Raw genomic sequence first — 21269 nt, 5'->3', positions numbered from 1 at the left:
CCGACCACCAAATCACCATCGAAGGTTCGGTTTTTGCCCAGGATTGTTTTGCCCCTAGCCTTGAGTCACGATTTGCAGTGTGGAGGTCGAATCGACGATTTCAAATTCTAGGGTTCTTGAGTTTTTTCTGGAAAAACTTCACCAGCCGGTTTCGACTGTTTCAAGGTAAAATTGGATGATGTTGTAGTTAGGAAGTTGGTTGGGTTTGTTGAGTAGAAGCTACTGTCCAAATTTGGTGGCCATTGGAGGTGGTGGCCACCGGCGCGTGAGCCCCACGCGCCGCCACTGTGGGTGGCGCGTGGAGGCGTGTTGGGCTGTGTTTTAATTCCAGTTTTTAGCCCATTAAATCCTATAAATATTGTAGAGCTTGTATATTAAATTTGGTGAATTTTGGAGAAGCTTGGAATTAATTATGAATTTTTGAAGTTTAGGGTTTCGATTATCGAATTACGAGAATCCGGCCGTCGGATATCTCTCGGTTCTGCCTTGGAACCTTTAAATTAACGAATTGGTATTAGTAGTATAATTTGGGTTGCATCCGAGAAGAAGTGGAGAGGTAATTATGAGGAATTGATTTTAGGAATCATATTAAATTGTTGAATAATTATTCACGGAATATAATCGTGTACAGGATGTCGTACCGGGCTCTGGCTCGATAGAGGAACTCGTATACGTGACCGTCGGAATAGTACTGTGAGTGGACTTTTGTTTTAAATAATGATGCATGCGTTTATTTCTTGAATTAATTCTTTATTTAATTATCATATTACTTTTCAAGCGTATTATTTGTTTCCGGAATTTGATTATTGGTTTATCTCATGGATTGGCTTTCAATAATGATTTTCTGAGATGGATTATGATTTACCTCGGTCATGAATTTCGGATATTAATTCGTTATGCTCGGATTCGAGTTTGTGATTTATGTTGATTTCCGGAGTTTCATATTTAATTTCATTCATCGATTTGAGATTTCTGAAAGATTTTCGAAATGGGATTTCGATGGAATTATTTCTTATTTATTTTTTTGAATATGAGTTTATTTTTGGCATTGGGAATGCCTTGATGATGATTTTGGAATTGGTTTTGTTTCGAATTATGGAGATTATGATTTATTATTATTTCTCGCATTTTTGCTATTGATTTGAGATATTCTTGGCGTGTGGGACACGTCGTTGGAAATTCATTTGCGAGAGTTGGGGGAAGCTTTATGTATTTTGGATTTACTGGATTTTCGTTTATGTTTCCCTGTGCCATACTGAGGGGTGATTTTATCATGCTAGCATTGATTTTCCGCCTTTGTGGCGCGGTGATGGGATCACCGTAGCCCTTCCGCCTTTATGGCGCAGGTTACTGTCTCTGTGACAGTAATTCTGTAGCCCAGTATCCTATCGCTACACTTAGTGGCGTAAGGGTATATTACGGGAGTTATGGGAGTTCTTTAGCCTGGGAGGCTATCACCCAACCAAGCCTGAGTGGCTTATTCGTATGGCTATCATCTTCCCCTACTTATACTATTTTTGACTAGCGGGGACTAGTCTGAGTTTTCTTAACCAGCGGGGCTGGACTTATATTTTCGAGTATTGAAATTTCAATCTTTTACTCTGTTGTTGTGACTAGCGGGGCTAGTCGGTTTTCTGGAGTTCAACGTTTTTCGGGTTATTTTCTTAAGTGTTTTATAAATGTTGCATGTATCCGGATTTTTTTTATATATCGAAAAATGTGGGAAAGTATGAAGTTTTATTTTGGTTTATTCATATTAAATTATTTATTTTTGTCCACTCACGCTAACGTGTTTTTCAATTACTTTCCCCTGGGCCCTTCGGTTTCAAATGCCCAGTTTGCAGGCGAAATTAGTTGAGGTCGGGCGTACATTGGAGTTGAGGCATAGTCAACAGCCTAGCTTCCGCGGTTGCCTTTGAGTTAGGTTGTCCTTATTTACCTTTCTATTAGAATTGCTCTGATTACCTATGGGATTTATGTTTTTCAAGTTGAGGTTTGTGTTTTGTGAATTGGAGATTGGTGTTGAGTTGGGGAGCAGGGTGGCTCCAGAAGTATAAGGATGATTTGATTTAGAAGTGTAAATGCTTTCTACAGGTTTTGGGTAGCCCATTTTAGGGGAAGTTCCGCCAAATTTTTGGTCGAATTTCTTCTAAGGTGGGCCCCGCAGGGCCACTTCAGACTTCAGGGTGAAATCCGGGGTGGGTCCTGTCAGTTGGTATCAGAGCATTAGGTTGTCAGATTCTGTAGACTCGTTTCTATTCTGTTACCTTATATGCTAGGTGTTGCCCAGTACCTCCCGAGTGATGGCCCGACTGCAGCGGTTCCCCATCGTGTACTCTTCGGTGCTGTGGTATTCATCCAGTGTGTAAGGTACATGTCTAGTGGGTATTTCCTTCAAGTACTATGCCTCGTGTACACCGACCTCATAGGAACTTCACTGTGTATCGGATTGTCTTCATGTCTTATACTTGTCCGGTTGTGGTAGGGTAATAGCACTCTACCTGGTTGTGTTGTGCTATGAAATGTGATTCGAGGAAATGTTGGGAGTAACTTTTCCTCGATGTCAACGGATTATTGGAACATGGTTTAGGGTACGAGACCGGAGTTTGATGGTGTGTTTCATTTCTGGAAATGAGCAACTACGGTTTGACCTATCTTTAGAGACTGTAATTAATTCAAAATCATGATTGTTGGTGGAAATAGAATCGGTAATTATGGTGGTTCTGTTTGGAACCAAGTTTAAGCAAACGTGTGTTGTGAGGTGATTGATTGTAGAGCAGTTTATAAAATACTTTGGGAAGTTGATGGGAGGTCCCTTGAGAATCTTAGTGCAAGAAACCGATTGTAGGTAAATCTGGACTGGAATTTCTTCAATTGTACAATTTATGTGGGAATTGTGAACGTATTACCTTTTGGTAGACAGCGGAGGAAAATTGAATAAATATTCTGAGTTGTATAGCTGGATGCCATGTTTTCTAGTGACTGTGGTCACTGAGGATGGTAAATAAGGAGTGGAGGTGATAACAGTAGATAGGAGATTATAAGTGGAACGAGTCATTTTGGGTTGTTGACTTGACTGAAACAATTGATAGCTTTGTTTGGATTAGAAGAATGTGAATTCTAGATACTTTGATTTATAATTGGTCAAATGTATGGGAAAACGGATAAAGAGTGGGTTTTTGAAGCTAATATGTGGTGGAAGTTTGAGGAATCGAGGAAATGATTAAAGTTTTACTATAAAGTTATGACTTCGGTCCATATTTCTAACTAGTAGAATTAGAATCAACCTTTAGTATGTAATATCGTGCTAACAGGTGTCCTTTTATTTATATGTTTATTGAGATGGTGGAATGTAATATCAGAGAATTTTTTTTTAAGATGACATCGTCAGATATTTGTAGTATTTCGAGTGGGATTACTTTATGATACGGAATGTGATTCGAGTTTTGATTAGTGAAGTCTTGGAGATTAATTGCGATATGTTTTGGTGGAACTTTTGATCGACAGTTTGGTAGTGACTTTATAAGCATTGTTAGTAGAGTAACTTTATGGAAATAAGTTTTCTAGTTGGTTCCGGAAATCTTTGAAGTCGGGAAATATTTGAAGTTAAAGAATTGACCAGTTTGTTTAATTATATTGGGTGAAGCATATTGAGGTTTGCCTTTTTAATGAAATAATTCAACATATTGGACGATTAATTTGAGAAATTGGATTGTCATGCTATAAGATCACTTTTAGATTCGAGTGTTGTCTTAATTGATACAAGGTTGGACGAGCGTCCTTCGTCTCTCTCCAGCAACTTATTCGAGAAAGACCTGGTGAATGATGGTTTGTTGTTTTGGAAAAAAAAAAAAAAAAACTGTTTGTTGTTTGCGTTGGGTTCTTGTATTAAATGTTTTGATTTGGGAAAAATTGAATGAGTTCTTTCTACACTGGTGTTAGTATATGTGGAATAGGTAAGTCTGTTGAATTGTGATTCTTACCTTGATTAACATTTCTGTCCTGTGGTGACCCTTAATCGAGAATTTAGGAAGGGGATTTGTGTAATTGACATATGGTCACCAAAGCACGGGTATTAGCAGAATTGTGTGGACGGAAAATATGAGGTTGGCATAAAAGTGTTTGCATATCTCAAGATCGAACTATGTGCATAAATTGAGGGGGACTAAATCTTAAGTGCCAAAACATTCCTCGAGATTATGTTCCATTTTGAGCTAAGCAGTTTTATATTAGAAATATCAACTGAATTTGAAGACCTCGGTTTCTTACTCACGAGAGCCTAAGTTTTTAAATTTCGTGGGATTGTGTTTCGTCCAGTGTTCTCTTGAAAAGGGTTTTTCCTTGTAGAATTGTGAAATTTCTGAATATTGATTGGACCATTGGAAGGTCAAAGCAAAGTTTGATTATTAGAAAGGTGAATTTGCAGACTTCTAGCTTTCTATTCGAATGTAATGGGAATATAAAAATTTTATGCAAAAAGGGGAAAAGTGGTTCGTTTCTGTTCCATAAGGTTTTATCCTTTCTGATCTCGTTGATTTGAAAAATTGGCAGTTTGAGAAATTATAGGTCCGCAGTAGTTGCATAACAATTGATTGAATTTGATAAGCTGCTGTCTACATTTAATTTGAAAAAGGAGTAATTTATGCAGAAAATTTTCGATCTCATTGTTTCTTATGAGATTCTATTAAAGGAACTAAGATGAGGCTTGAGATATTTGGATGTAATAATTGTTCGTGTGGTATGGTAATTGAGGTTGTCGGTGTAACTAGAATTTTTGTTAAATAAGTATTATTAGGAGAGTGGATCTTTAACCACCTTATTTTTTTGTCAGCTCAGTAATAGACGGTTGTTGCCAAAAAAGTGTCAATTTTAAGTCAAGGATGAAGGGATGACTATGTTTAAGTAGTCTGTAGTTTAATGTTGGTTGTTGGATTAATACAATTTGAAAACACAAAGAAAAGGGTGGAACGCTATGGTAGCAGCCTTCGTACAAGAATTTAAGCCTGATTGGAAACGTCGCACTCAAAGAGTATTGTCTTAAGATAGCCGAAGAAACTATTTGAATAGGAACTTATCGGTTTAATCAAAGTTATCCTACGTTACTTTTGACAATTGTGGGATATTTACGTAAACGACATTTGACCAGAAATCTAGGCACAAACGGACAAAATGAAAGTGTGGTCCTGTGGTGGTTAAGGAAATTGGTAGTTTTAGACTTGTGGGGTATCTGCGAATATCTTATGGTGTTTTATTAGCGGTTGGACTTTCCCACAAACCCCTATACGAATTGAGAACGTATTAAATGTGGGTCAATGTATTTTCACGACGTTGTTAGTGAACGGGTTAGATCTTCCCCGTACGAGTTATATGAGAATTCTGTGAATGCTACTGTTCCAACCGAATGGTTTGTGATGCTGATACCTTGCGTCATTTGGGCTATTGGCGGACACGAAATTCTTGACGCCGAAATTCATGTATTTGTGAGATTGTGTTGCTACGTTATTAGGCAAGACAAGTGCTTCGACTTGAGTGTTGTTAATTTGGGGTTATAAGCATGTTTTATTCTCGTTTGTGTTGTTGGGTTTGCCGGAGATTCTATTGATTGTTAAAGTAGTTGATTTGAGGTTGTAAAAGAAAACTTAACTAGAGGAAGAGTCGACAAGTTTTGAGATTCCGACAGCATCGAATGGGGTTTTCCTTCGATAAGTCTTTTGGGATTATGAAAGAAATTGTTCTTGCATGTGTTATAAGTTGTTGCATCAATATCTCGTCCCCCTTGACACGCTAGTCAATTTTCCATTATGTGGTACTCAAAGTATGGTTCATTTCAATCACCGACCTCGGTTTAACCATAAGTCTTTATTCTCGAAATTCTACCATGTGTTCCTGCTCACATATTCGAATCATTTACGGGTTTCTTTGAACATAAGGTTTTTCAATCACGAATAGGGGTAAACTTTTCTTGTGGGATGGTTAAGTTCAGCGGGGTTACTATGGAATCGATTGAATTATTGTGACGGACAAGGTTTCAGATTACGAATTGTTTATTTCAAGTATTGAAATTCTTTTCTAGTTGATTAATTCTTGAACCAGATTTGGAGTATTAATTAGTGTTGGAAACCTTGTAGTCCATTAAAGAATCTGGTATATACAGAGTTGGGAACTTTCAACAATGTTGTATCTGTAATGATGTAGTTGTGAGGTTTTGTCATACAGTTGGGTGGAAATATCCTATGTAGGGCTAGTGGAGATCATCAGAGTTTTGTTGATTGCCGATTTGAGGTTACGAAAAGGAAAGTTTAATTTAAGGGAAGAGTGATAAGTTTCGAGATTGTGATATTTTTGAATTAATTGCTCTGCTGTTTATGTTCTAACCGGCATGAAATTTCGAGGGCGAAATTTTTATAAGGAGGGGAGAATGTAACGTCCCGTATCTTAAATTACCAATTTACAAGTTAGTTGGACGGTAAACGACCGTTATTTTCACTTTTACTGTCGTTTAAGCACTTTTAGTGGCCCTAAAAGTTGACTTTTTGATCGGGCCAAAATTTGAGAAAATTTCCTTCATGAAAGTTGTAGAGGATGTTAACCCGAGCGCGGGCATATGTGGTACGTAAAAATTGGAGTTCGTATGCGAAAGTTTTGAGTGATTTAAGAAATTTACTGTTCATGGTAAAAAAAATATATAAATTAGGAAATTTTACTGTGGTAGGTTTCCAAATCCGGAAACCTACCTTCCTCTCTCCTCTCCCCCGATCTCTCCCTCTTTCCTCTTCGGGCGGTTTGCTTTCCCCTTCGATTTGCCGCCGTCCGGCCATCAACCGGTGGAAAACCGGCCACCACGGGGTCGCCTCCTTCCCCTCAACACGCTGGTGCCCTTGGTTTTCAACAATTTGGCCGGAAAACCCCGAATCGAAGCAAGGAAGTCCACGGGGGCAGTTTGAGCTTTCCGGCGATTCCACCGTTTCCGGCCGTCCCCGACCACCAAATCACCATCGAAGGTTCGGTTTTTGCCCAGGATTGTTTTGCCCCTAGCCTTGAGTCACGATTTGCAGTGTGGAGGTCGAATCGACGATTTCAAATTCTAGGGTTCTTGAGTTTTTTCTGGAAAAACTTCACCAGCCGGTTTCGACTGTTTCAAGGTAAAATTGGATGATGTTGTAGTTAGGAAGTTGGTTGGGTTTGTTGAGTAGAAGCTACTGTCCAAATTTGGTGGCCATTGGAGGTGGTGGCCACCGGCGCGTGAGCCCCACGCGCCGCCACTGTGGGTGGCGCGTGGAGGCGTGTTGGGCTGTGTTTTAATTCCAGTTTTTAGCCCATTAAATCCTATAAATATTGTAGAGCTTGTATATTAAATTTGGTGAATTTTGGAGAAGCTTGGAATTAATTATGAATTTTTGAAGTTTAGGGTTTCGATTATCGAATTACGAGAATCCGGCCGTCGGATATCTCTCGGTTCTGCCTTGGAACCTTTAAATTAACGAATTGGTATTAGTAGTATAATTTGGGTTGCATCCGAGAAGAAGTGGAGAGGTAATTATGAGGAATTGATTTTAGGAATCATATTAAATTGTTGAATAATTATTCACGGAATATAATCGTGTACAGGATGTCGTACCGGGCTCTGGCTCGATAGAGGAACTCGTATACGTGACCGTCGGAATAGTACTGTGAGTGGACTTTTGTTTTAAATAATGATGCATGCGTTTATTTCTTGAATTAATTCTTTATTTAATTATCATATTACTTTTCAAGCGTATTATTTGTTTCCGGAATTTGATTATTGGTTTATCTCATGGATTGGCTTTCAATAATGATTTTCTGAGATGGATTATGATTTACCTCGGTCATGAATTTCGGATATTAATTCGTTATGCTCGGATTCGAGTTTGTGATTTATGTTGATTTCCGGAGTTTCATATTTAATTTCATTCATCGATTTGAGATTTCTGAAAGATTTTCGAAATGGGATTTCGATGGAATTATTTCTTATTTATTTTTTTGAATATGAGTTTATTTTTGGCATTGGGAATGCCTTGATGATGATTTTGGAATTGGTTTTGTTTCGAATTATGGAGATTATGATTTATTATTATTTCTCGCATTTTTGCTATTGATTTGAGATATTCTTGGCGTGTGGGACACGTCGTTGGAAATTCATTTGCGAGAGTTGGGGGAAGCTTTATGTATTTTGGATTTACTGGATTTTCGTTTATGTTTCCCTGTGCCATACTGAGGGGTGATTTTATCATGCTAGCATTGATTTTCCGCCTTTGTGGCGCGGTGATGGGATCACCGTAGCCCTTCCGCCTTTATGGCGCAGGTTACTGTCTCTGTGACAGTAATTCTGTAGCCCAGTATCCTATCGCTACACTTAGTGGCGTAAGGGTATATTACGGGAGTTATGGGAGTTCTTTAGCCTGGGAGGCTATCACCCAACCAAGCCTGAGTGGCTTATTCGTATGGCTATCATCTTCCCCTACTTATACTATTTTTGACTAGCGGGGACTAGTCTGAGTTTTCTTAACCAGCGGGGCTGGACTTATATTTTCGAGTATTGAAATTTCAATCTTTTACTCTGTTGTTGTGACTAGCGGGGCTAGTCGGTTTTCTGGAGTTCAACGTTTTTCGGGTTATTTTCTTAAGTGTTTTATAAATGTTGCATGTATCCGGATTTTTTTTATATATCGAAAAATGTGGGAAAGTATGAAGTTTTATTTTGGTTTATTCATATTAAATTATTTATTTTTGTCCACTCACGCTAACGTGTTTTTCAATTACTTTCCCCTGGGCCCTTCGGTTTCAAATGCCCAGTTTGCAGGCGAAATTAGTTGAGGTCGGGCGTACATTGGAGTTGAGGCATAGTCAACAGCCTAGCTTCCGCGGTTGCCTTTGAGTTAGGTTGTCCTTATTTACCTTTCTATTAGAATTGCTCTGATTACCTATGGGATTTATGTTTTTCAAGTTGAGGTTTGTGTTTTGTGAATTGGAGATTGGTGTTGAGTTGGGGAGCAGGGTGGCTCCAGAAGTATAAGGATGATTTGATTTAGAAGTGTAAATGCTTTCTACAGGTTTTGGGTAGCCCATTTTAGGGGAAGTTCCGCCAAATTTTTGGTCGAATTTCTTCTAAGGTGGGCCCCGCAGGGCCACTTCAGACTTCAGGGTGAAATCCGGGGTGGGTCCTGTCATATAAGGAAGAAAGGTGTTCTGAAAAAGAAGTCCCTAATTTCCTTTTCCAATGATAGGTTTTCTGACTAGTGAGAAGATGGTCAAGAGTTGTTCCACCAGCAGGGACATGGTGATGAGTTATTCGATCAGGGGGGGCTACATGCTCCAAACCTAATGTTCTACATCAAGTTAGCTCGGGCGGACTCCCAGTAATGGAGTCATGGCTTAGAGGTGGAGAGTTGGGTTTCTGGCCCATGAGTTTTTTTTTTCCTACGACAATTTTCTTGGAGTATGAGAATTGTTTACTCAATAGGTTTTGGATTCGTACTGATGAACTGAGTTCTAATAAGGAAGAAAGATCCTTATTGATGTAGGATTACCTGTAGTCCCTATTGATTACAGAGAAGAAGAAGGAATAATTGCCTACTACCAGTAGGAATAGGTTTCCTAATTGGTGAATAAAGCTAATATCCTTATGGCTATATAAGGAGAGGTTCTGCTCTTAGTTTTGCATCACAGAGTCGGAGAGCAAAGTGTATTTCATTCTCGGAGTTAGAGAGCCAGAGAGGGTAAAGAAGAGAGAGATATGAAGAGAAAAGAGAATCCTTGTTTTCTTATTCTTTCTGGTTGTCATCAAATATGTTTGAGGCTTGGTATGATTGTGTACCCATTATAAATATAGTGGAAGACTGTTTTTCTGCCCGGTGGAAATAGGCAAAAGTTTTGCTGAACCAACTTAAATATGTGTTCTTGTGCTCGTATTTCTATGGTTGTTTCTCTTGGTGTGCTGTGCTTATTTGTGTTTTTCGATTTCACATATTGACCGATTCTCAACACAATTTATATAAAATGTATCGGTCCTCTATTTGTATAGAGCTACTATTGTATCCTAACTCCATTATGACATCAGTTAATTGAAATTCAAAAAAAAAAAAAAAAAAAATTTGAACATTTGCAAGTCCTTCAAAATTCACAAGCTAATAGCAATATAGTGTGTGTGTGTGTGTGTGTGAGCGCGCGCACGTGTAGGAATGTTACTTATTCAATATGGCATGCAAGATGAACATGCCCCTAGCTACTTGTTCAATATGGTCTGCAAAATGAAAACTACTTATTAAAAAAAAATAGAAATTACTCATCAGTGTTCTTTTCAAACTTTAGTTATGGTGAGTGAAATCTACACTCCCTAATTTTTATTTCACACTATCTCTTTCCTTTTTTGGTCAAAATTCTCATAAAAAGATAAAATTTAAGTTACCAAAAAAGGAAACATGGAGTGTGGATTGTAAAATGAGGAGTGTGGATTTCACTCCCCTTAATTATCTGTAAAGCCACATAGTTTTTATTGTACACATAAGGCCACTTTCATCTTCAATTTACTTATTGTTGACAATTTTTCCCCTCTACAAACAAAACAAACTCTCTCTCTCCCCCCTACCTGTAACCACAGACCTTTCTCTGGAGCTCGCTTGGACTGCTAGAGCTAGTTGCCGAGAGAGTGATCGAGCCTCTCCATGATTCAAATTTGTCGTTGGAATTTCTGATGCGGGCTGAGCCAGAGGCAGTGTGCGTCACTGGAGGCAATGGCTTCATCAACGATGATCGGGGTCTCCTCTATCTTTCGCTGTGACCGGATTGTCGTCGTTGTCGTCCAGAAGATCTGGTATGTGAGCGCAGGTCGTGGATCTGGTATGTGAGCTAAGGTCGTGGATCTGGAGCTAGGCTCCGACAATTTAGAGAGACGTAGGAATGACGTTAAACAACCAATTGTCACTCTCTCAGTTCTCGGCGCTGTAGTCTCTGGAGGAGACAGCGTTTTCCGAGGTGTGGAGAAGGAGGCAGAAGAGCGGGTTCAGAGGCCATTTGTTTAGGCGAGATCGAAGTGTTGGTCAGACGACGAGTACGGCTAGGCAATCTGGGCTCTGGTTCAAATCCACCGTTTTTGGTCAGAGAGCTATCCTCCGTCTCCTAAGCCCCCCTCTCTCACTCGAACGACGCTGTTTCTTGTGCGATTGTGTCTTTGGAGCTATTTGATTTTCAACTGTTTAGTTGTGGTGCACTTTGATTGAGTTGAGCTATAATGAGCTTGGTTTTGTCGATTTTTCAATCATTTTAGGCTATGACCCCTTTTTTTTTTTTGGGAGTGAGAGCAAATGGAGGAGGATCTATGCAATTTTTTTATTTTTTGGTTAGAGAAAGAGAAAGAGCAAGTAAAGCTGCTTTCCGTGTTAGTGATCGAGAGTAGCTTCCGATATCGGTGAGTGTAGCTTTTGATATTGGTGGGAGTAGTTTTTGGTGTTGGTGAGAGTAGCTTTTGACTTTTGGTAATAGCTTTGGGTGTTGGTGAGAGTAGATTTTGTTGTTAGTCAGAGTAGCTTTTGGTGTTAGTTAGAGTAGTTTTTGGTATGGTCAAAGTAACTTTTGGCGTTGATGAGAGTAGTTTTTGTTGTTGGTGACGGTAGCTATTGTTGGTGATGACGGTAACTTTTGTTACTAAGTGAGAGTAGCTTTCTGGTGTTGGTAATACTTAATAGTAGTTTTTGTTGTTGGTGAGAGTAGCTTTTAGTATTAGTGATTGTTGACTTTTTACTCTAGTGGCATCTACATAAATATGTTGATTTTTATATCCAAAATTTCACACAATTTTTAATCTCGTGGCCTTATGAGGGAAAAAAAATAGTTTGTGACACTATGACTAATAAAACATTAAAAAAATGGCCTTTTATGTAATTGGCCTAAAAAACTAATAAAAAAATGATAAACAAATACAATAACCCAGATTTTTTCTTTTCTTCTACTATTACATAGATGTCCGTTTTGGTCATTTAACCTATCTATAAAATCTGATTTAAAATAGAAAATCAAAATTTGTATACTCAAAATCTGATTTAATACATAGATGTGTATTAAGTAGTTAGGGATGTATACTCAAAATTTCTCAAGAATAAAATGAGAGGAGGTCCAAATGTTAAACTAGATAATAAAAAAATATATAGGAAAGAATAAGATGGTGAAGATAATCTAAGAAGGAAAAATGTGAAGAAAAAACTAGTTTGTTTGTGATTTTAAATCCTCAGCTAGCATTTGGGCCCTGCAGTGCATCCCACTTTATTTTCTACAGGCATTGCCATCTTTTATATGGATTTTGTTGTCGTAGCCACTTTTATATTTTCCTTGCACCTAGCCCTGTAAAATCAGCCTAGGGCTGAGGGGCATGCCCAAGCCTAGCACTAAATTTTGGGCTACAGGCTGGTCCTGCCCAAGCTACTGGGCTTAGCCCAACCCATGTTACACTGGCCCAAGCCCTGCCCATACTAGTAAAGTATAGGGCCAACTCAGCCTTGTCCAGAACAAAATACAAAAGAAATATCAATTTTGATATAAATAAATTATTTAGAGCATATAAATAAATAAGTTAAATGTATCATAATTCCATTTGAACTACAAATAGTAACTTTAGATTTGATTTCCTTTACCAATCGATACAAAAGATTAAAATTTAAAAAATTGGGTTCTATTTTCAATTCAGTCAAATTATTTTTAATAGAAATTAATATTATTTCACCAATCACTGGTCAAATACAGGGTGGGCTTCGGGCCCGATTTAATGGCCCAAACTTTATCGACCCATGGTAGGGTTTGAGCTTCACATATTTGTGAAAGGGCCTGCCCTGCCCTGCCCTGCCCATTTGACACATAGGCTACAATAGCCCAGGACTGGCAGTACTTGGGTCATCATATCTTAGGGCCGGGTCACCCCAGCCCTGCCCATTTTACAGGCCTACCTGCACCTCTCTTCTTCATTCAGGTATAAAAATTATAGTTCTCAAAAAGAGAATTTTTTGCTTTATTTCATATATTGAGAAATATCTTTCCACTAGTACATATGATAAAACTAATATGAAACGATTTCAAAATATGAATTTGTCTAGGACTTTTACCATTGTAATTGGATTGAAGTCTAAACAACAAGATCCGAGCATCAATTCATTCAATTTGGATTTTAGGGAATTGTTTCGGTGTTGTAGCTTCACTTGCACGATTTTCCTCATTGCCTTGTTGGTTGGTAGCACCAATGGCAATGAGAGAACTTTCTACCATTGGAAAATGCATCGGAAACTATTATAGAAGAAGTTCGAATCCATTCCCGTTCGGATATTGATCGCTCTTGGTTTGACATGGTTTATGCAGATAAATTGATAATTCTAGCATTCCTGGACCACCAAGTGAAACCACAAAGTCTTTGTTCCTGAACGACGGAAGTGGAAAGACAACATAGGTGCCGACTCGACGTCAGTGGCTTTGCGCGGCACCTATAAAGAATTCTTTCTACAAATCATCTCAAGGTTTCATATAATTTTTAGGGAGAATATAACAAATGGTCATTCAACTTTTACCTGTTCGACACTTTGGTCACTCACTTTTTAAATATATCACTTTGTTCACTCAACCTTAACTCTGTTATTCACTTTAGTCACTTCGTTAATTTTTTTCATTAAAAAAAATTATTTTCTACAATATCAAGGATATTTTCGATCAACCAATTGTGAAAAACTGAGAAATTTGAATTGGAATGGATAGGAGAAGTGATTAAAGTGAGACAAAATGCCCCATCGATGACTAAAGTGATTGACAGAGTAATAATTGAGTGACTAAAGTGATATATTTGAAAATTAAGTTATCAAAATGTCGAATAAGTCATAGTTGAGTGATCATTTGTGAATTTCTCATTAGAGAATTTTTATATTTTGATATTATTATTATTATTATTATTATTTAGGCCTGATGACCTAGTTTGTATTGTAGCGGATAATGGCTCTAATTTGTATTGTTAATTTAGAAAATTACATAAAAGTGTCATTTTGAAACTCAAATTAGCCATAAGGCCACACAACTCTTTTTGTCTTCTTAAGGCCACTTTCACCTTCAAATTATTTTGTCTCTGACAAATTTACCCTTCTATTTAACAAGACGTCAAAACCAACCTGAGATCCTATTCAATCCATTCTCTTCAAACAAAAAAAAAACAGACCCATCGTTCTCTCTTTTCTCTCTCTCGCCGGCGATTCAACCTTCTCTCTCTCCGTGGCTGTCATCCATGGCGTCGCCGACGAAGAACATCTCCGACGTGAGAAGCTCTCCCTTGGCGGCAACCGGCAATTGCTCATCGCTGGCCGAACGATCTCGACGGAGAGAAGCTTTGTTACGGATCGGAGCGAAATGAGACGGCATCGTTTCACCACCTCCTCCTCTTTCTCCCACGTTTTCTCTGATCTCGACGCCGATTCGAAGCAGATCTGAGCTCGGGAGATCCGTCGACGCATCGATCGGTGACGCTTCTCCTTCAGATTGTTCGCCTTCGGTGACCTCCAGCTTTGTTCCTCGTCGGTGACCTCCAGCTCCGGTTGTCCTCATCTTCCTCTAGAAAGTCGTTCAGAATACGCCAGCTCGTGGTCGACTTCTCCGGCAGGGTCAAACTCCAGGAGGCGAATGCCGACAGCTGCGACCGGAGGAGGATGTCGTCGACGCATGTGGTGTCGTCCTCGAAATTGAGCGTGTAGCTGGGAGAATTGTGGCTGACGCCGCCGTCCTTAGCATCTGAAAATGAGATTCCGGCACCGGTCCCTGATTCGATTTCGTTCGGCTTCTTTCCGGTGACGAGTTGTCCTCAATGCCATTCATTTTGCTGAGTTTTTAATTTTGGTATAGATTGTGGTTTGAATTTTGTATTGTTACTATTTTTGGAAAAGGTAGAAACTCATTTGTTCCTTGTGCCTGATTTGATGCATTGTTGGCTTTTGTCACTAGATTTTGTGGTTGATTTATGGACATGTACTGATTAGTGTTCTCTGTTGGTAGATTTGTGTGTTGAGACCATATAGTTTCTGCATGTTTCAAAGGAATATACAGTGTGACAGTAGCTTTTGATATTTGTAACAGTAGTTTTTGTTATCGGTGAGAGTAGTTTTCTGGTGTTGATGACAGTAGTTATTATTGTTGATGACAGTAGCTTTTGATATTTGTAACAGTAGTTTTTGTTACTGGTGAGAGTAGTTTTCTGGTGTTGATGACAGTAATTATTATTGTTGATGACAGTAGTTTTTGGTATTTGTAACAATAGCTTTTGTTGGTGGGGATAGTAGATTTTGATTTTGAGGAGTGTAGCTTTTATTGCTGGTAACAGTGGCTTTTTGTGACCTCGCCAGAGGTTGCCGGAAATCTCATGAGAGTAGCTTTTGTTGCTAGTGACACTAGTTTTTGTTGGTAGCAGTAGCTTTTGTTGCTAGTGACACTAGTTTTTGTTGGTAGCAGTAGCTTTTGTTGCTAGTGACAGTATCTTTTTTTGTGGTAATAATAGTTTTTGTTGCTGGTGACAGTAGCTTTTCTGACCTCGTTGAAAATCTCACCAGCGTAGTTTTTGTTTGTGACAATATCTTTTGTTGCTGGTGATAGTAGTTTTTGTGACCTCGCCGGAAATCTCACTAGCGTAGCTTTTGTTTCTAGTGACAGTAGCTTTAATTGCTAGTGATAGTAGCTTTTGTGATCTCGCCGGAGGTAGCCGGAAATCTCATCATAGTAGCTTTTGTTGCTAGCCACAGTAGCTTTTGGTGTTAGTAACAGTAGCTTTTGTGGTCGCCGGAGTTTGTCGGAAGTTGGTCGGAGACCCGCCGGAGTTGACCGGAGACCTCGCCGGAGTTGGCCGGAGGTCGGCCGGAGTTGGGCGGAGGTCGGCCGGAATTGACCGGATAGGAGAGAGAGAATGGTGTTGACTTTTTACTCTAGTGACATTTATGTAAATATATTGGTTTTTATATCCCAAATATAATACCATTTTTAATCTAGTAGCCTTATGAGGGAAAAAATTAGTTGGTGGCCTTATGGCTAAAAAAACATCCAAAGATGCACTTATATGTGGCCTTATGGCTAAAAAAACATCCAAAGATGCACTTATGAGGGAAAAAAATTTTAATCTAATTTCAACCTACTTGCATACTTTTTCTGATGAATGAATTTCATATTATGATAATTAAAAAAATAAAAAAAATAGTAATGGCGCAATACTCTTGAGGTATTATTTGGGGTAAAAAAAATTATAGGTACTAAAAATATATTTTGCAATAGTTCAGGTACCATTTGAAGTTTTTATCCAAAAAAATACATTTCATAGCGACTTTAATGGGAAAGGTAATTGAAGTACTATATTTGGTAATGGCGCAATACTTGCGATACCATTTGAGGTAAAAAGAATTTGTATGTACCAAAAATTACATTTCGTAATAATTCATGTACCATTTAGAGTTTTTACCCAATAATTATACTTTTTATCTAAATCGATTTGCAAAATGCAAAACCACTATTATGCAAACCAATTCTTAATTTTATGCAAAATGATTTTAACATGGTGCAATACGAGGTTAGTATACGAAATATATCAAGTCGTGGTCTCGTGGTTTTGAAAAAATCTTTTGTCTCTAGATTTCTTTTGCAAGAAAGAAGGGAAAAGAAGAAAGAAAAAGAGCATAGTGTACAAAATATCCTAATTTCCACGTTGACATGTATAACTTTAACTAGGAGCTAGTGGCATATCTGTCATTTGACCTTGACCCTCAAATCGTTCATCCGACACATAGAAATCGTTAGTCATGAGAAAATTGTTTTCTGGTTTTTCTTAATTTTTGTGGGAGACTCCAAACCGTCGAGCAAAACCTCTCTTTAAAAGCACACACCTATCTCTCTCTCTCTCTGAACTCGTATGTTAGTTATTCCGAGAGACAGAACAATGTCCATGTCTCTCACTTCTTTTGCCACATTGTCTTAAGCAAATTAAACACCAACCCACATGTGAAGCTTGGATTTTCTGTCACTATATTCCTACACAACTTCTCTGTTTTTCTGTTCGTATTTCATCAAGCTCTCTCTATCTCCTTGCATGTTATAAAACACAGCTACAAACACTTGGTTATTCACAGGTCTTGTGCATGTCATGAACTCTTTGGTGGCTTCTATTCACTAGTCTCTGATGATCTCTATGTGTTTTGTCGTAATGGGTATTTGATTGTTTTTTCTAATTAGCAGGGTTTGTATACAGTTGTTGTTGGTTTGAAGTTTGTGGGGTTTCTGGGTTTTGATTCGATTTAGTGTCTGAGGCGCTGATGGGTCCTGTGAGGGGTCTTAAGAAGAGAAAGAAGGCAGAGAAGAACAAGTCTCATGAAGATCAAAATGCTTCTGGTTCTGGGTCCTCAGAGAAGGAAGGTCCTTTGGATTGGTGGGATGAGTTCTCCAAGAGAATCAATGGTATGTTTGCTTTCATATAATGATTCCAAATTGCTTTTACTTTTATCTGTTTTCTTGTTTGTTCTGCTTTACGATATGCTGCTTTATACAGCTTTTTTGAACAGTGTTCTTATGTTGCGTGTGTATGTTCCAGTGTTTGATGTCTTCGTAGTTGGAACTGAATTTGTGTAATTGTAATTGGGTTTGCGTTTTGTTATGTGTTCATATAGTGCGAATGTGTGTATTCACATTCAACAAAGATCCCTAATCTGACTTTAAAGCCGTCCCTTTTACCTAACATTCCGGTTTCGTTGCCTTCTTGGATATTGGAAAGGATAAGATTGTACTGTATAAGCATCGACAGGCATGTAAAGACATCCAAGAGAATAACAGTATTTAGGTCCTTGGACAATACCTGTGGAAAGGTACTTCTCTTCTTGAATTTACAGTCAAGAACATAGTAATATTTCAACTTATTACCTAACTAAAGATGGGTATTGTATTTGAATACTATGAAGAAGTTCTTCCTTTTCTGGATGGTTTTCTTTTTTGCTTTTGTTTTTCCACTGATCATCTTGCTTTAGATTTGAACAAATTGACTAACATTGCTGGAAGAGCACATCCGTGATCCAATATTTGAAGTAATGGTGGTCTGTTACTAATAGTAAATTTGGAAGAGTTATTATACACGAATTCTGCTACGTATTAATTGGTGCTAGGGCTATTGGATTAGATTTCTACCCACAGGATGCGTGTCTAAAATTTTGAAGTCTCCTTTTACATTTTTTCTCCACTTCTAATGTCCGCATGCCATAGAAATTAGTAAGAGCTGTTATGTTCTTTTAACCACAGAATTTAATTTGGAAACATGGTGAACGGTACCATGATAAGTTTCACACCAAATTTGAATTTTTGACCGTCAGAGTTTAGAATTTCAGATAACTAGCAGTTTGAGCTTTATATGAAACCAGAACTGGTAAGCACTCTGCCACTAAAATGAGTAGGTGGTTGTAAAGAGGCTTGGGCATAAAGTTTTGAGTCTTTGACTAGGTAACATTCAAAAATGGGAACTAGTAGCTTAAGTGGGCAGGAAAAATTAGTTATCCTCGTTAATCCTTTTTGCCAGAAGTGAATGACATGGATCTAGGAATTGCAGATCTGTAGTCTCTCCTTCACAGTCTGCTTGGTTTTTCTACTCTTCCATCTATTGATGCTATGTTTACAGAATCAAAGCCATATTGGTTTTGTTGCTCTTCCTTCCTTATAAGAAACAAAAGGAAATCCAAGCATGAAGAAATTAAATCTTGATATTTAGTAGAGATTTGGTGAGAGACTCTGAATGTTAGGCATGTAAAGTTGAGTTCTTCCGTATGAGTGCAGATAATGAAGGTGCAGTTACTAGTTATAGGATGCATTATTTTAGCTCATAGTATTGTTTTCTGTAATAATGAACCAACAAGAAAGTATTAGGCTGTGAATTTTAAGTCAACAGTAGCAAGTCTAAAAGTAAAAGTCAAGTTTTAATTTTGGTCTTCAAAAATTTAGAATTTCCCCGTTGTTCAGAAGGTATAGCCTTAATGATATGAAGAACTTACAGTCAAATTTCATATGCAATCTTCTGGCAGGAATTTTTATGGTATTTACAACTTAAAGAGAGTATTTGTTATTATTTGTTGGTATTTATGGCATTATAATACTGTTGTTGGTAAATTTCAACTATTTGTTGTGCACTCATGTGATCCTCTGATCTTATCTCAACTATTGTTGGTAAATTTCACTGACGCTGCTGATTCATTGGGCATAGAGGTAGGAATGCTGAACTTGAAGTAACTCTATATATAGGGCTTACCGGCTTAGTCTTCAGTGACCTACCTCTCAATCTTATATCTTGTGTGAAGACTGTAAGTATGTACCTGAGATCGTGCTGTGTTATTTTTTAGGACTGGAGTGATATTCCGTTAAGTGCTTTCAATAACTATCTAATGATTCTTGTTTTGATGATTCAGTCTAGTTACCTTTGTCTTTTCTCAATTAACCCCAAAAACATGAAGACAATGGATTAAAATGAAAGACAAAAGACAAAATCCTGTTTAATTAGAATGGAATTTTAATCCCTTGGAATATGCATTCTTTATGATAAGTTAGATACATTTCCATCAAGTGTCAAAGATAGTTTGCATGGATCATTTTTGAACTTGATTATGCTGGAGTTCTCAATCGATTATGTAGTGATGTGTATGCCGTGTGTAATGAGATGCAAAAATAATAGAAAGGAAGGGTCATGATCTGTGCTTGTATACTGTAATCCTAATAGTTGAGATCATGTTGCATATATTAGAAAAGACTCCCATAAAAATCTGAATGCACATATTGGACATATGCAGGTCTTCAGTCTCCAGCAAAGGGTTTAAGTAGGTTTCAATCTATCTTTAAGATGTCCAGAAAAACCTTTGACTACATATGCTCACTTGTGAGTGAAGAAATGATGGCTAAGTCAGCACATTTTGTGTTTAATAATGGTACGCCATTGTCTTTATATGATCAAGTAGCTGTGGCTTTAAGAAGACTGAGCTCTGGTGAGTCACTAGTAATGATCGGCGATTCATTTGGGCTGAACCACTCTGCCGTGTCTCAAGTGACCTGGCGATTTGTGGAAGCCATGGAACAAAAGGGACTTCACCACCTGCAATGGCCTTCAACTGAAGCAGAAATGGCAGAAATCAAATTGAAATTTCAGAAAATGCAAGGGTTTCCTAATTGTTGTGGTGCTGTTGATACTACTCACATCATGATGTGTTTACCAGCTTCAGACCCCACAAGCAATGCATGGCTCGATCAAGAGAAGAATTACAGCATGGTCTTGCAGGCCATTGTGGACCCGGACATGAGGTTCCGGGACATAATCACCGGATGGCCAGGGAAAATGAAGGACTGGTTGGTGTTTCAGAGTTCTAAGTTTCATGAACTCTGTGATAAAGGAGAGAGGTTGAATGGGAAAGTTTTAGAGCTCTCCAAAGGATTTGATATAAGGGAATACATAATTGGGGATTCAGGCTTTCCTTTACTGCCTTATCTTGTAATCCCCTATGAAGGGAAAGAACTCCCAGAACAAAAAGATGAGTTCAATAAGCAGCAGCGTGCTACCCAAATGGTGGCACAGAGAGCATTAGCAAGGTTGAAGGACTCATGGAGGATCATCGAAGGTGTGATGTGGAGACCTGACAAACACAGATTGCCGAGGATTATTCTCGTTTGCTGCTTGCTTCATAACATTGTCATCGACATGGAAGATGAAGTGCTGGATCACCTGCCTTTGTCTCACAACCATGATGACTCGGCTTACCACCAACAGATTTGTGGAACTCTTGACATAAATGGTGTTCATCTCAGAGATAAGCTGTCTCTCTACTTGTCTGGAAGGATGCCATCTTAATTATTTCCATTTCGACTAATTTTAATTATTTCCATTTCGACTAATTTTTTCAGCTAAAGAGTGTTGTACTATTTGATTTTAAAGTTCTTTTTAGAATTATTTCGTACTGAAACAGTGAAACTTATTACGCTGAGGTCAGATTGTGAGATACTGAGATAACCAGGTGAAAGACCCTGAGAGATGTGATATTGTATTAGAACAAACATAAATTGCTCGGGGAATAATGGAACTTGTTCTATAATTATTAGAGGAATCGATCAGAGTAACACTCCGTTAACTTGTGAGTTTTACCTCTATTTTGAGATCCGGGAACCTCTTCTCGATCTCAAGCATCTACCATTAGGTCTCTTGTTGAAAACGGATGCTTCCAATCCAATGCATATCGTGTGAAAGA

The 21269-nt window shown here is 38.2% G+C and overlaps 1 protein-coding gene across 2 annotated transcripts; it reads left to right on the top strand.

Moving 5' to 3' along the window:
• Positions 1-16823: 16823 nt before the first annotated feature.
• On the top strand, positions 16824-21128 carry LOC133734253 (protein ALP1-like). Of its 2 annotated transcripts, XM_062161888.1 has the most exons (3): positions 16824-17138; positions 17245-17463; positions 19827-21128. In XM_062161888.1, exons 2-3 carry the CDS (start codon positions 17322-17324, stop codon positions 20873-20875), a joined length of 1191 nt encoding a protein of 396 aa, XP_062017872.1. In that variant the 5' UTR covers positions 16824-17138; positions 17245-17321; the 3' UTR covers positions 20876-21128. The 2 variants fall into 2 exon arrangements, with proteins under 2 accessions (XP_062017872.1, XP_062017873.1); XM_062161889.1 differs by having other exon boundaries at positions 16824-17463.
• The last annotated feature ends 141 nt before the right edge of the window (positions 21129-21269 follow it).

The sequence above is a fragment of the Rosa rugosa genome, chromosome 2 (genome assembly GCF_958449725.1).
Source record: "Rosa rugosa chromosome 2, drRosRugo1.1, whole genome shotgun sequence".
Classification (NCBI taxonomy): Eukaryota; Viridiplantae; Streptophyta; class Magnoliopsida; order Rosales; family Rosaceae; genus Rosa; species Rosa rugosa.
Note: the sequence above shows the minus strand (reverse complement) of the source record. Positions and strands in the feature narration are given on the sequence as shown.